Consider the following 15337-nt stretch of genomic DNA (forward strand, 5'->3'; position numbering starts at 1 on the left):
CACATCCTTGCCTACATTTATTGTTTTTATTTTTTATAATTTCCATTCATATTTGGGTTAGATGGGATCTAATTGTTCTTGCTTATAAATGAGGCCAAAGCATGTATCCTGTTGGACAATTCTTTGTGTAAACCTGTTGAACTATTCTTTAAAGTATGTCCAAAAAATTCCTAAATGAACAAGCAGAAACCATAAGACTCCCATTTATCAATGATAAGTGGAAAGAATGAGAACTTTTTGTGTACACTGTCATAATTATAACTTTTATTTCTTGGGCACTTCTTGTGTGTCATACAACAGGCTGAGACCTTTACATAAATAGGTACCACATAATGACCTTTTGGTTAATGACTGAACACATTTGCAATGGTGGCTCAAGAGATTATAATGGAGCTGAAAATGGGTCCTGATCTAGTACCTTTACTATACCTTTTCTGTTTAGTTATGTTTAAATACAAAGATTTTTCCACTGTGCTACAATTGCCTGTGATATCAGTATACTAACAGCTGTACACATTTGTAGGCTAGAAGCAGTAGGCTGTACAGTCTGGTTGTGCAGTAGGCTCTACTGGCTAGGTTTGTGAAGTACATTCCTTATCTATACAACAAAACTGCCTGACAAAACCATTCTCAGAACATATTCCAGCCATTAAGCATCAGTAACTCACTAGTCTTCCCAACCTGTGAAATCACTATTCCTATTCCTGTTTACAGGTGAATAAAGTAAGGCAGAGAAAAGTGACTTGAGCTAAGTCTTACAAGGGTCAGGGAGCCAAGATTACCTTTCTGATTCCAGAGCTGATAGTCTATGTCACAATAACTTTTATGCCTGTTTGTAGAGTCAAGAGATGTTTCCAAATGTGGATGCTCAGACTCTTATGGGGTTGTCCTGCCTCATGCCTCTGCAGCAGGGCAGAGCTGGCTTTCTTGAGGCCCAGCCATAGGTCCACTTACTCTGAGCCAGCTGCCTTGCTTCCAGAATCTCCTGCCCTTCTGAGATTTGTTTTGTGTTTTCATTGCAATACACCAGATTATGACAGGACATGAGGAATGTGTGCAAATGCTGCTGGAACAAGAAGTGTCGATTCTCTGTAAAGATTCCAGAGGGAGGACGCCCTTGCACTATGCAGCGGCTCGGGGCCACGCTACGTGGCTGAGTGAGCTGCTCCAGATGGCTCCTTCTGAGGAGGACGGTAGCTTCAAAGATAACCAGGGCTACACGCCACTGCACTGGGCTTGTTACAATGGTGAGTTGGTTGTCATTTGATTCATTCAGCATGTCGTAAGCCATGGTGTCCAATCTTTCTGAACCCAAGATACCATCTTTGTGTTTTTATCTGTTTGGTTGGTTTCTTAAAACAGAACTCCCTAATCCCAGCGTTTGGGAGGCTGAGACTGGAGGATCCCAGTTCGCGGACAGCCTCAGTTACTTAGGCCCTTTGCAACTCATTGAGACCCTGTTTCAAAATAAAGAATAAAAAAATAGGGCAGGAGGTGTAGCTCGGAGGTTGAATGTCCCTGGGTTCCATCCCCAGATCCGCCAAAACCAAACCAAACCAAACCAAACAAAAAAGACAGAGCTCCCCTACCCCCATGGTACCTTACCTATCAAGTAAAAGTTCCTTTTTGTTAATGTAATTCCTAATTAGGACTTCAGATAAACTTAACCAATTATAACCAGAGTTTCCATCTACATGAGATAACCAGAAGTCCCTTTAATAAGAATTATTAAAAATAATAATTATTTGTTATTCTTAATAAAGAATAAATTATTAATTTAAAGAATTAAAATAATATAGCTAAAAACTATATAACATTTTATATAGTATATTTTTATGTACTGTAAAAAGTATACACATATAGTTTTTATAATACACATATACACAATACATAATTTCATAAGTGAATACTAGTAAATGCATGGTTTATCTTTTGGTCTTTCTTTTTATGTTTCAAATTCCCTATTTTGTTGTATTTATTAGTTAGAATATTTTAATTTTTTCACTTATTTGAATAAAAAAGGTATGCATGCTAATTATTCCAACTCAAAAATATTGAAGTATCTAAAGCAAAATTGTTTCCATTTCCAAACCCACTTTTTTTTTTTACCCTGGGGATTGAACCCATGGGTTTTCTACCTCTGAGCAATACCCCAAGCACTATTTTTTTATTCTTTATTTGGGAAGAGGGTCTCACAAAGTTGCAGAGGGCCTCACTAATTAGCTGGGGCTAGCTGAAAACCTACAATCCTCCTGTCTCAGCCTTCCAAGTACTGGGATTACAAACATGCACCACCACACCTGGCTAAACCCACTTTCTGATGTGATTTGGTGTATGTCTTTTTAAATTTTTTTTTCTAAAAACAAATGAGTCTAAAATACAAACAAATGTGTATTTATTTTTACTGGAATTGTATAACAAATATCTATCATCCTGTATTTTTTTTGTTGCTGTGTGCTTAAAACTTATTTCAGAATAGGCTTAGAATATAGATTGTTGTAAGAATTGTATATTATTTCATAGCTAAATATATATTTGAATTTATTATTTGGTCCAATAGATCTCTGATGATAGACATTCAGATTGTTTTTAGGTATCTTTTCTATTACAAATAATGTGGCAGTGTGTGTTATTATGGTATCCAAAATTATTATTGTGTGTGTGTGTGTGGGGGGGGGTTACCCAGGGGCCTTCTACATCCAGGCTACACTCCCAGATCTATTTTTTATATTTTATTTGGAAACAGGGTCTCACTAATTTGCTGAGAGCCTCACTAAGTAGCTGAGGCTGGCTTTGAACCTGTGTGATTCTCCTTTTTCAGCCTCCGAAGTATTAAGATTACATGTGTGCGCTACCATGCCCAGCATGGTACCCAAAATTCTGTCAGATAAATATCTAAAAATAAAAATATTGGATAAAAACATATTTAAAAACATAAACATACCTAAAACATACATATGTTTTAACATATGATAAAACATACATATTAAAGTATATTAATTTAAAATACATAATATATTAATATATTGTATTAATTTATAAGAAGAATGTTATAATTTTTATTCCACCAAATATGTAAAAACTTAGTATTTTCCCATAGCTTTGCCAACCCAGGATGATATCATCTTTTTAAAATTTTTATCAATTTGAAGGGCAAAAAAAATGTATCTGATTGCTTTGAGTTACATTTCCTTACCTCACAGCATATTCTTTGGCTATTTGTGTTTCCTCTCTGAAAACTACCTTTTCCTCCCATTATTCACTTCCTTTTCCTTACTGAGTTACTTGTCTCATATATTTGGAGGAGGACCTGTGTTAGTGATAGGAATCTTCTGTGTGTTATGTATGCTGCAAATGTTTTTGTCTCTCGTCTATAATGTCCTTTTCCATGACTTTTTATGTAGTTGCATTTGTCAGATTTTTTTAATGGTATCTAGGTATCCTGGCTCTCTTAGGAAGGTCTCCTTCCCTTCAGATTATATGAACATTCCCCCATGTGTTCTTACCATGCTTTTGCAATTTTATTTTTACATTTTAAATCCTACTAAAATTTTTTATTTAGAAGCTATGCGTATTAGTTCTAGAAAGAGTGGTGTGTGTGTGGGGGGGGGTGAGTTCTGATTATATTAGGCCTCTCATTATATTTTTATTGCACTCTTCTTTTCTTCCATTGATTCTGCCTTAGTAAGCACCAAAGTTTCTACTTCTTCAGCTTGATCTTGCTCCCTCCCTACTACTGTAAGATTATGATTTTTTTTTTTACCCTAAATGGATGAGGGCTCTGTTACCCACTTGCTGAGCCATCTTCCTGACAATGGGGGACCTCCAGGTGAGAGAGGAAGCAGTAGGAAGGGACGTGGGGAAGCACGTGGCCTCTGTTCTTAGCTCTCTCCAGGTACAGGCTGGGGAGGAGGAACGCCAAGCAATTCACCCTTCCAGGGCAGCTTTCCTCCAAGTCCAAGATTCCTTCAAGTCCAGGGTTCAAGTTCCCGCATTCCCAGAATCCCCTGCACTGGGCATTTGAAGTATTTAAAGTAGTTCAAGATAGGCATGGTGGAGCAAGCCTGTAATCCCAGTACTTGGGAAACTGACACAGGAGGACTGCAGGTTTGAAGTCAGCCTCAACAACTTCACGAGGCTCCCAGCAACTTATCATGGCCCTGTTTCCAAACTTATAAATAGGTTTGGGGGTGTAGCTCAGAGGTAGAATGTTTCTGAATTCAGTCCCTAGCACCACAAAAAAATAAAAAAGGAAAATAAAGAATTTCATTACTCTTTAGTCCTGTCTGTTCAGACTCTTAGGTTGGGATTCATAAGATAGTTCCTGCTTAAGGGATGGTATGTGTGGGTGCTACCCTAAGCTAGATCCTTTGGTGGATTCATACTGATAGAAGGGTTGAGGTGTCTGAGACTATAGGAGTGAGGGTTGATGGAGTTGGAAAGCTAGACATTATAACTTGTCTATCCAGGGGCTTCTCACAGCCATTGCTTCATATACTTCTGTGTCCTCCCAAAGGTAGTATCAACTTGTCTCTTTGTAGGTATAAGAAAGATGGTTTTTACTTTAATATTTCAAATTGCCCAATCTTTGTCATTCTGAGGTAGATCACAAGGAAACTTTTACTGAATTAGCTCTGAGTTCAGACATGAAGAAGTTCCTGGGTATTAGTCTGTCTTCCAAAGCTAAATAACAGTAACTCCGTGCCTTACAGTCCAACTCAGAGGATCCTATACAAGTTGCCTCTGGCCAGGCGCAGTGGTGCACGCCTGTAATCCCAGTACTTGGGAGGCTGAGAGAGGAGGATTGCAAATCCAGCAACTTAGTGAGGCTCCCAGCAACTTAGGAAGACTGTTTCAAAATAAAATAGCCAGGCGTATACCTCAGAGATAGAAGGTCCCTGGATTCTATTCCTAGTACTACAAAAAATAATAAATAAAATTTAAAAAATAGTCGTCAATGACATAATCACTAAGTTGATAAAGCTGAGATTTTTACCTCAACTTCCATTGATTAAGAAACCATCTGCCACTTTGTTAAAAAGAATTCCTTACACTCATTCATCTTATTAAGAAAGTACTTATTGTATGCCTAATGTGTGCCAGGTACCTTTTAAAACACATACTATTTTGCAGTCAAAGCCTTTTCTTTATTAAGTCAAAGCCTTTTTCCAGCATTATCTCAAATAGTGTTCCCTACTAATCACATATTCTTCCCTTCACTTGGATACATAACTGCAAGTGAACCTATTCGTGTGGGTGAAAAAAATTCCTATTATAAATATGGACCAATTGAGGCATGTCTTTGTTAGGCATCTATCTGTAAGAGCTGAAGACAACATAGAATCCATTCTGCTTGCAAATGAGGTGTCTTCTCTCTTCTCTCTCCAACAGACCATATGGCCTTCACTGTTTGATTTGTTCATTATGTCTCAGAACACCTGTGAGCATAGTTAATAACATTTTGGCATTTTGTTAATTTTATTCCACAGAGAATGAACATTCAGCCAATTCAGGAAAATTTATAAGTTAGAATTCAATACTTAATCTGTAAAAAGCAGAATATGTTGAACCAAGTTTCTTTCCTAAAAACTCCCCTAAATTCTTTGGATGTCTTGCAGGTAATGAAAATTGTATAGAGGTACTTTTGGAGCAAAAGTGTTTTCGAAAGTTTACCGGTAATTCCTTTACTCCACTGCACTGTGCAATGTAAGTACACATGCTGGAAGCTAATGGTGTTGCTTTAGCTCTTTTGACTATGTGTAGGAAAATTGCCTTTTAGGAAAGGAAAAGATTTTAGATTACAGTTAAGACTAAAATATTCCATTCGGCTGCTAAAGACAAATAGATCTGATAGCAAAGTGTGGTCCCTACGGTAATGATTTTTCCAGGAGTGTTTTGTGGAATACCACCTTTCCAAGGTGACTGACATACCACCGTAGGGGAACTGCGTGAAGGGGTGGGCTAAAAGGCACATCGCACGTGATGCAAAGAATTCTTCAGGGGTAGCTCACATTTTTCTTGCAAATCTTAAAAATAAACAAGAGTTAATAATAGTATGCCTATGGATAGCTAGACATTTTCTACCAGGAAGACTTTTTAGATACTGTGATTCTCCATTCTTCACAAGTGATGTCTTTTTTTTTTTTTTTGTAAATCTAATTTTTAGTTGTTTTCTTCATAGTTCAGAGGACACAGTGACTTTAAGTCAGACTTCCATGTGCAGGCCAGAGCCCCAGGAACTGATGATACTTTGTCTTTATGTTGTCTGTGGGCTTCATAAGAAGCTGGGTCATTTGATTGGAAAGCTATTTGAGGCATAAAATAGATCAGTAAAGAAAATGCAGGTGATAAAGAATCAGGATAATTTTAAACCTGAAGGATCCATCTATCTTTTCCACTTTGGGATCCTCAAAACACCTACCATGGGGTGTGGTGTAAGTGGTACACAGTGAAATCCTACCTAGAGGCATGCATTCTGAAGAAATGCTGGGGTTACGGCATATGCCACTGGAATACAAACCACAAAGATTTACATCAGATTTTTAACAGAAACATTGCACAGGAAGGTGAGAGGGGAGGGGACATAAAATATTCTAAAGAGTAAAAGTTTTACATTGAAATCCATTCTCATTTTAGAATAAATGATCATGAGAATTGTGCGTCATTGCTACTTGGGGCCATAGATTCCAGTATTGTCAGTTGTAGAGATGACAAAGGCAGGTAAGTGACCCAAAAATGCACACCTTTTGTCTTGAGTCTTAGTCATTGCAGTTGCAGAACAGCCAAAAACATCTATTTTTTTAACTGAAAAAGTAAGATATGAGCATTGTTTTTAAGTTAAATATTATATAATTTATATAATTAAAAGAAATTTCCCTTAGCCCAGAATCCCCAGCTTCTTCCATAGAGAAAAGTATTACATACTGATCCTTTCAAATTTTTATATTCTCCTAAATATTTTCCATATATATCTGTAAACATATATAAATATATGTGCATATATTCTTTTTATGCAAATAGGCCTATTTTATAACCATGTTCTGCTCTTAGTATATCTTGAAGATATTCCCATGCCAGAATATACAGATTTACCATATTCTTTTTAAAGCTGCATTTTTTTTATTGAATGAATATGCTATATTTTACTCAGCCTGCCTACTATTGAAGAGCATTTAGAATGCTTTCAGTATTTTACTATTTCAAAGAAGTGACACAATGAACATTCTCACATATGAATCTGTATACGTGACCAAGTATACCTAGGAGATAAAATCCTAGGAGTATAATTTGATTAAAGGTCAATTAAAACGTTTTTCTTTTTTTGAATATTTAAAGGAGTTTATTAAAAAGATAGAAATACAGAAGACGGTTACAGCCCCATGCCATTCAGGAGTGGCATGGGGGGGTGTTTTGAATGAATTCACCTAAGTTTTTCATTTTGATAAGTAGTGCCAGATTGTTCTCCCAAAGAAGTCAGCCATCCTAACTGGGTTTTGAGGTACATGCCTATAATCCCAGTACATAGGAGACTGAGACAAGAAGATCATAGGTTTGAAGCCAGACTTAGCAATTTAGCAAGAACCTCCGAAACTTAGCAAGACCCTGTTTCAAAAATTAAAAAAAAAAAATTTAAAGGGCTTGGGATATAGCTTAGAGATAGAATACTCCTAGGTTCAATCCCTAGTACTTTAAAAAATGACCAAGAAATCAACCTTCCATACTAGATAAAGTGTACTTTTAAAATTTATATTTAATCAACCAAATATACATTTTAAGTTTAATTTTAAAAGGATTTATCTCAAAGACAAGAGTGAAATCACTGGATGATAGATAGATAGATATAGATTAGATATAGATATGTGTGTATATATATGTGTGTGTGTGTATGTATATGTATATGTATATATATATATATATATATATATATATATATTGTGTGTGTGTGTGTGTGTGTATGTGTGTGTGTGTATGTGTGTATGTGTGTGTGATCCTGGGGATGGAACCCAGAGATATTCTACCTCCAAGCTACATTCACAGCCCTATTTTTTTATTCTTTATATTGAAACAGGGTCTCACTGAGTTGCAAAGGACCTCACTAAGTAGCTGAGGCTGGCCGTCAACCGTGATCTTCCTGCCTCAGCCTCCCAAATGCTGGGATTACAAGCGTGAGCCACCTCGCTCGGCTTAAGATGCTAATTCTAGTATCAGAGCCACTGTGTATATCCCCAAAATCTAAGAGATGCCATTCACGTAGGTAACACTTTAGTGTCTACCCTGAGTGGCTCTCAGAGAGGGCTCGATCATTACTTCTGTAAAATGAGAAGTTTTAAATCCTAGACAACACCCTGCAGATGTTTCTTGGATAGCTGCTAAAGAGAGAGTAATTTTAAAGGAAACTGAAATGATTTTGTTTGAATCCTTCAGGACACCCCTTCATGCGGCAGCGTTTGCTGATCACGTGGATTGCTTGCAGCTGCTTTTGAGACACAATGCTCAAGTGAACGCAGTGGACAATTCAGGGAAAACGCCACTGATGATGGCTGCCGAGAATGGGCAGGCAGGCGCCGTGGGTACGTCCTTGTTGAGTGGACCCGGCACGTGTGCCTGTCCAAACTCCAAAGTGGCAGTGGAAAGTCAAGACATGAGGGCTTTTCAGCACATGCATCTGTCTGTTTTGCTTGAGCCACCTGACATTTGCCCAGTCGTGCTCAGTTCTCTATAACTTGATCATTGGTGCACCTTGTCACAGAGAGCCAGCCCTGCCTCCGTGTAGTTCATCAACATTTAGAAAACAAATATGACAATGGAATCATTTTAACTGGAAATAATGAAACCGTAGCAACAGTTAAAACAAGTGCCTGTCAATCCTGAATGTGGATAGAGCGGATATGGCAATACATTGCTCCTTTCTTTTTCTAAGAACATTAAACAGGATTATGTGAGCTGTGCTTATTTAAATGTTGTTGTTTTTGTAGTAGCTTCTTCAAAATTCATGTGATTAACATCTATTCTAAAAAATAAAAAAAATAAAAACCCTCTTTTGGCTTTTTCTACAGATATTTTGGTGACCAGTGCCCAGGCCGATCTGACTGTAAAGGACAAGGACTTGAATACACCCTTGCATTTGGCTAGTAGTAAAGTATGTAAATGTACTTGAAACATCATTACTCAGTGTCGTAATAATAATACTACCACCGAAATCCTATCTCAGAAGCATGTAGTATGGCTCTTAATTAAGATGTACATTGTTGTCAACTCCAAGTGGAATCACAGTGGGAGAAAGGGCAGAACAGCCCAGCTGCCAGGATGCCCTTCACCCCAGTAGTGGTGAGGGTGAGGGTGTGCTTGTCATGGCACGTTCACTTGTGTTCTTGCCACAGTTGGTCTTGAAGCTGCCACTGTACCGGCCGTGTGATGTAGCTGTACCATGTCTTGGTGCCACATAGGCTAAGCTAGGACCTTAGTTATATGGCTTCTAAAATATAAGCAGTTTGACTTGTCTTCCTTTTGTTCCATTTGAAGACATGGTAATAACACAGCCAAAGAGTACTGTGAAGCAAATTAATACATCTATGTGCATTTCTACCCTCCTCCATAGCTATACATCTATGTATGTGTAAATCTATCTGTGTGTATGTGTGATTTTTACAAAGGGCATTATGGTATAATGCCAGCTTACTCCAGCAATAGTGACCTATTTCAACATAGCTAAAAATATTAAAGGTGTCACCTAAACCCAGTGGTACCAGACACATCAGCCCCTCCTTGCCTTGTTTGAATTTTCTCATTTCATGTCCTGTGAAACCCAGAGAAAACACAAAAGGTGCTGGGTTTCATGAAGTTTATTTTTCATGAAAGCACAGTATTTTAGTGAATGTCACTGTAGTGCTTTTCAAGCTCTATTGTGCAAATGAATTACTTTAGGACTTTGTTAGGATGCAGATTCTGATGCATGAGGTCTGGATGGGGCCTGAGAGTCAACATTTCCAAGTCTCAGGAGATTGCTGCTGCTGCTGCTGCTGCTGCTGCTGCTGCTGCTGCTGCTGCTGCTGCTGCTGCTGCTGCTGCTGGTCTACTGGCCTTGGTCGGAAAAGCTGGCCCCCTAAAAGGATGCTAGACTTATCTTAAAAGGATCTCCAACTTAATAATTGATTTTTAAAAATTATCAATCATCTATTATCACAAGATCCAGAGATATCTTCCCCTGCTTGAGCAAGAATAGAAACAGCTTTCCTGAAACAGGGCTTCTTTACAATATTAGGCTGTAAAGGCTGGTGAGTGATACAGATAATAGGTGTAATGGGAATTCCAAGGATAAATGGATCACTGACGTGGTAATTGAAGGCTCGAGAAAGGAGGTGGGACTTAATGTATGTTTTTAAATTGAAAGATTTAAAGGATACTCCTAAGTCTGCTCTCCGTTTACCAGCTGACCTAGCTAATGAGCATCAGCCTTAGCTCTCTGGACATTAATTTTAAAAATTATCTTGGCAATATTAATATTAAATATGAATATTTTACATCAGATCAGATTGATATTAACCAAGTCTTGATAGACTTTATATAAAATCTTTAGAGTATCTGGGGCCCATTTACTTTCTAGGGGAAAAAGTCACTCAGAAAATAGCCTATTAGAGCCGGACATGGTGGGGCATGCTATAATCCCAGCATCTGGGAGGCTGAGACAGGAGGATTGTGGTTCTCAGACAGCCTCAGGTACTTAGTGAGGTCTTTTGCAACTCAGTGAGACCCTGTTTCAAAATAAAGAATAAAAAAATAGGGCTGGGGGTATTCAATAGCTTGAAGATAGAATGCCCCTGGGTTCCATCTCCAGTACTGAAAAAAAAAAAATAGCCTTTTAGATGTTTTCAGTAGAGGAAATTAATTTTCAATTTAAAGCCAGATGAACTTTGCTGTGTCTCTTTCTCTCTCATGTATCTTATCATTCTTTTCTTTATTAGGGTCATGAAAAATGTGCCTTGCTAATACTTGACAAGATACAAGATGAGAGCCTTATTAATGCAAAAAATAATGCACTGCAGACGTAAGTATAGCTTCTAAATTTGATTTAGACTCAGTGTTGTAGATATTTATTTAACAAGTAGTAAGAACTTGCTGTGTGCCAGGCGAGCTGGGAGGAACACAGAAGCAAGAGGTACAGACCAGGCTCCCCCTTTATGAAGTTTCCATTCACACGTCTGCAGGTGTGACTGGTTAGGCAGTTTTAAGAAAAATTCTTACTATGATATGCCTTTGTTGAATTTTGTGAGGTCTTTGTTTTTCTTTGTTGATATCTCTGTGGTACCATTGCAAATTTAATGAGCTATTAGGAAAATCTTATGGGCTTGTGGATTGACATATTTGGGGAAAGAGTTTGTATTATATATTAGCATTATGTATTCTGACTGAAAAACAAGTGTTATAATCAGATTCCCAGAATACATTTGAAGACTTTCTAAGCTATTTGTCTTAATTATATTTTAATATAATTCAGTGTAACCTTTAGTGTGAAAGATCTAAAAGCTGCTTCATTTTCTATTTGGAGAAATTGCTTATGCATTTGTTTTAAGGGCAACAGAATATTATATTTTTTTATTTAAGATTCTTAAGCTGTATATACCCATAAAGTATTACGCATTCTGTAAGTCATACATGTGCATTTAATAAAAATGAGATTTGAATACTGGTCATATTGATGAACCATGTCAAACAGTGACTCAGATTCAGAATTAGAAATCAGACCTATCACTGAGATTGTTTGAAATGCATAGCATTTGTGATACCTGCAGAGCCGTCTGGACCAAACATGTAAAAACAGTTGGATCCTGAGCACCAGGAAAAGATCTGATCAACACATATTTTTTTTAGAAAAAAAAAATCTCCATGCACTATTTGTAGATCCTTACATCTCTCATCCTTTTAATGACTCAAGCTAACCAAAATGTCACATTCTCACTATGTTAGTCAGCTTTCCATTATTATATCTAGTACCTGAGATAATGAACTTATAAAAGAGAAAAAGGTTATTTTGACCCATGTGTTGAGGTTTCTGTCTCTCCCCCTTTGCTTTGAGGGAGGCAGCACATTGTGGCAGGGAGCAAAGTGGTTCATTCGTGGCCAGAACAAAAGAGAGGAAGACATAGGGGCAGGGGGTCCAACAATTCCTTTGAGGGCACACCCACAATGACATAAAATCTCCCATGATGCCCCACTTCTTAAAGGTGCCACCACCTGCCAATAGCACCAAGCTGAGGACTAAACCTTTAACATGTGAGCCTTTGGTAGACATTTCAGATAACAAACTTCTACACTCATAAATTTACAGCTGATGCTCAACATTGCCTTTTAGACCCCTCCACGTTGCCGCACGCAATGGCTTGAAGGTGGTAGTAGAGGAGTTGTTGGCCAAAGGAGCCTGTGTGCTTGCTGTAGATGAAAATGGTAAGTGGGAAAATAAACAATCGTGACAGATACCTTCCCTAGGCTGGTTGAAGCCAGAGGAAAATAAGAAAGAGAGGAGCAAGTTTAAAGGCAGTAAGAATTCTCTCCCCCTTGAAGGTTCCACACGTGTAAGAGACCAAGCAAGGATGGTCTGTCCTGTCTGTCTTTTTGTAAAACACATCGTCTACCTGTAGCCCACCAGCGCTGTCCATTCTGCATGTAATGTCAGCAGCTGATCTCTAACTCCCCAGCATGCCGGCTAAAATATTTTAGGCACACTAATAAACCTTCAACCTGACACCTGGATTCTAATTGCATCTGCTGAAGAGTTAGAGATTACATGTGTCATTAGTGCGTGCTCAAGGGCTCAGCGAAAACCAAGATTCTCTTATTGTTTTATTATTAAACTGTATTTCAGTTCATTCTGAGATCAAATCTTTTTTATTTTTTTAAGTACAGATCAGAACTCCCATTCCTAGTATGGAAATGTGGGAAACATGAGTAAAGAAGTCTTTTTAATTAATGTCTAGGCTTGAAAGCTTCTCCTGACCTATATAATGTTCCTTTTCTAAATGAGGTAGTTCTTGTCAAAAGCTTTCTACTCTGCTTCCTAAGAAGTTTTGAAAACTAACAAATACTAGAATTACACTAAACTACCAAGTGAAGCCTAATGCCTCTTAACCTTGGGGAGCAAAAGAGAACTTCTGGATATTTATGGATTAAGTAATATTCTAAACATGGCATTAATTATGGCATTTCATCAAAATATTATAATGTATTAATGCAACTCAATTAACTGCTTATTACAGGTATTGGAATTAGCAGCTCATGCCTATTTCTCAGAAGTAAGCAGCCATCCTATCATTAGCTAACTCTTACTAGTTTTGGTTTTGCAGCCCCATGTCTCCTAGCATGCTCCCTGCTCTGACCCCAGCCTGACCCATGTAGGAAGCGCAGAGTCCCGTCACTTCATCTCCTTGGTTCTCCCCCCTTCCTTCCCCTTCTACCACCACTCTCTACTTAGGGTTGGCATGCAGAAACCCACAGTTTTTCTCCAAAGTGACCAAAGAGTTCAGTATAAATTAGTCGATTTTCGCTGGTATAAATCTGCTGCATCTGGGCTTTGTTCAGCCTATAGCGACTGTGGGAACAAGCGAGTCCTGGGTTAGTGGGTTGTGGCCAGCCTAGTTTAGAGATTGGTTGCCTCCCAAAGACCTGGGAACATGGGGCGATTTTGTTTGGCACTGTCATCATAGATCCTTTCCCCATCGCTGCCTGTCATGGGGTGGGATAGTAAGGTACCTATCCATTCTCATTGTTCTCATGCCAGAAAGAGGAGTAATCTCTTAGAGGCGTAGGGATCAGGCAGAAAGACGATGATCAAGATAATTTGTTTGAACAAGAGCTAGTTTGTTGAGCTAGCTCCTCTAAATGAATGAGTGAGCATACCGTTCAAGGTACAGTAGGAACTGGCCAGCAGAAAGGGTGGCTAAGCCTTCCAGCCAAGCAGAAGAAAGGTTGGAGAAGGTAGTAGTTAAATAATTCATTTACTTCCCCAAGGTACCTGGTTCCTCATCTGGACTGAACCCATCGAGTCTAAATGATAGAGATGACACAACTCTAATTAGGGAAAGCATAGTAATTTTCTCACACCCGTTATATTTCAATTTTGGGGTTTTGGTCAGTGGGATAGCTAATTTTTTCTCAGCTGGTTAAATTTTTTCTTAAAAATAGTAAATTTTTAATAACAAATAACCAGCACCCTCCTGTATTTGATTTATTCAAATGATTCCATTTTTCTAAAACCAATTCATTGGTGTATACCTTATATAAAGTTTGCACAAAACAGCAACAGTCCCTTTGCCAGCCAGCCAGTTTTCAGAACCTTTTCTAATGCGACCCACAGTTGCCTACCATGGAAAGTCATTGTTCTCAGAATGAGAGTCCTCCTCAGAGCCAGCTCTGAGCTCATGGTTTGTGTGTGTGTGCTGTCCAGTGGAAACATCTTCCCAGTCGTCCTGTTGCTGTGTTCTGTGGAATCGTGTCCCGCCCCCTTGTGTTTCTGTTCACTAGATGAAGGCTGGATTTCTGCCTAACTATAATACTGTGCTTGCTGTAGTCATGTGAGCTGAAGAAGAAAGCCTCCATAGAATGTCTCCCCCTCTCTGTGCCCTCCAGCCTCACCTCTAGCATGACTTGTGAGAAGTAGCTCCTTTTACGTCGCATGAATTCTAACTCAACATGCATCTCCACTCGTGAGGTCGTGGGAGATGTACTGTGGAATGCTCACGCCTCTCCGGACCCCGGGACTAACCATGCCTTGTCTGCATTTACGCCCAGGTCACACCCCGGCCCTGGCTTGCGCTCCTAACAAAGACGTGGCTGACTGCCTGGCCCTCATTTTGGCTACCATGATGCCTTTTTCTCCTTCCAGTACAATGACGGCTGTCAACTTCGTTTGTTTTAAAAAAGACAATTTGAGCAGGACGACCCTCTCCAATCTGGGGAGCATGGTTAGCCTGTGCAGTAACAACGTAGGCTCCGAGGACGGGTACAATGAAAATGATTCTGATTCCGAAACGTTTTGACTTTGGACTGTAGCAGCTTTTCCTTGACCATCCATGTTGGAGAAAGGGAAAGAAGCTTGAATTACAGGTTTATGCTGTTCAAGTATTTCCAGAAGCCAGTAGAAAAAGAGTTAATCCAACTGAGGAGAGGGTAGGTAGGCTTAGGATGATACACGCAGATAGGCCCGGATTTTGTTCAGTGTTGTGTTTTCCTTAGATCGAGGGTGAAAGTCTACCTCTCATTTTAAGTAAGGAATTTAAAAAAATGTATTTGATTCTATTTCTTGGGGGATACTGCAACAGAGAGGCAACTATTCACTATAAAGAAC

General features: G+C 38.7%; 1 protein-coding gene across 1 annotated transcript in view; it reads left to right on the top strand.

Annotated features, from left to right (window-relative positions):
- Positions 1-15029, top strand: part of ANKRD44 (ankyrin repeat domain 44) — a gene marked incomplete at both ends in the record, with an annotated part of 322519 nt that extends 307490 nt beyond the window's left edge. The window contains 8 exons of the mRNA XM_080689357.1: positions 1031-1247; positions 5619-5706; positions 6637-6720; positions 8425-8570; positions 9057-9139; positions 10962-11044; positions 12350-12441; positions 14782-15029. Coding sequence (XP_080545483.1) covers positions 1031-1247; positions 5619-5706; positions 6637-6720; positions 8425-8570; positions 9057-9139; positions 10962-11044; positions 12350-12441; positions 14782-15029 — 1041 coding nt within the window. The remainder of the gene's footprint in view (positions 1-1030; positions 1248-5618; positions 5707-6636; positions 6721-8424; positions 8571-9056; positions 9140-10961; positions 11045-12349; positions 12442-14781) is intronic.
- Positions 15030-15337: the final 308 nt, after the last annotated feature.

The sequence above is a fragment of the Muscardinus avellanarius genome (assembly GCF_963383645.1).
Source record: "Muscardinus avellanarius genome assembly, chromosome: 2".
NCBI lineage: Eukaryota > Metazoa > Chordata > Mammalia > Rodentia > Gliridae > Muscardinus > Muscardinus avellanarius.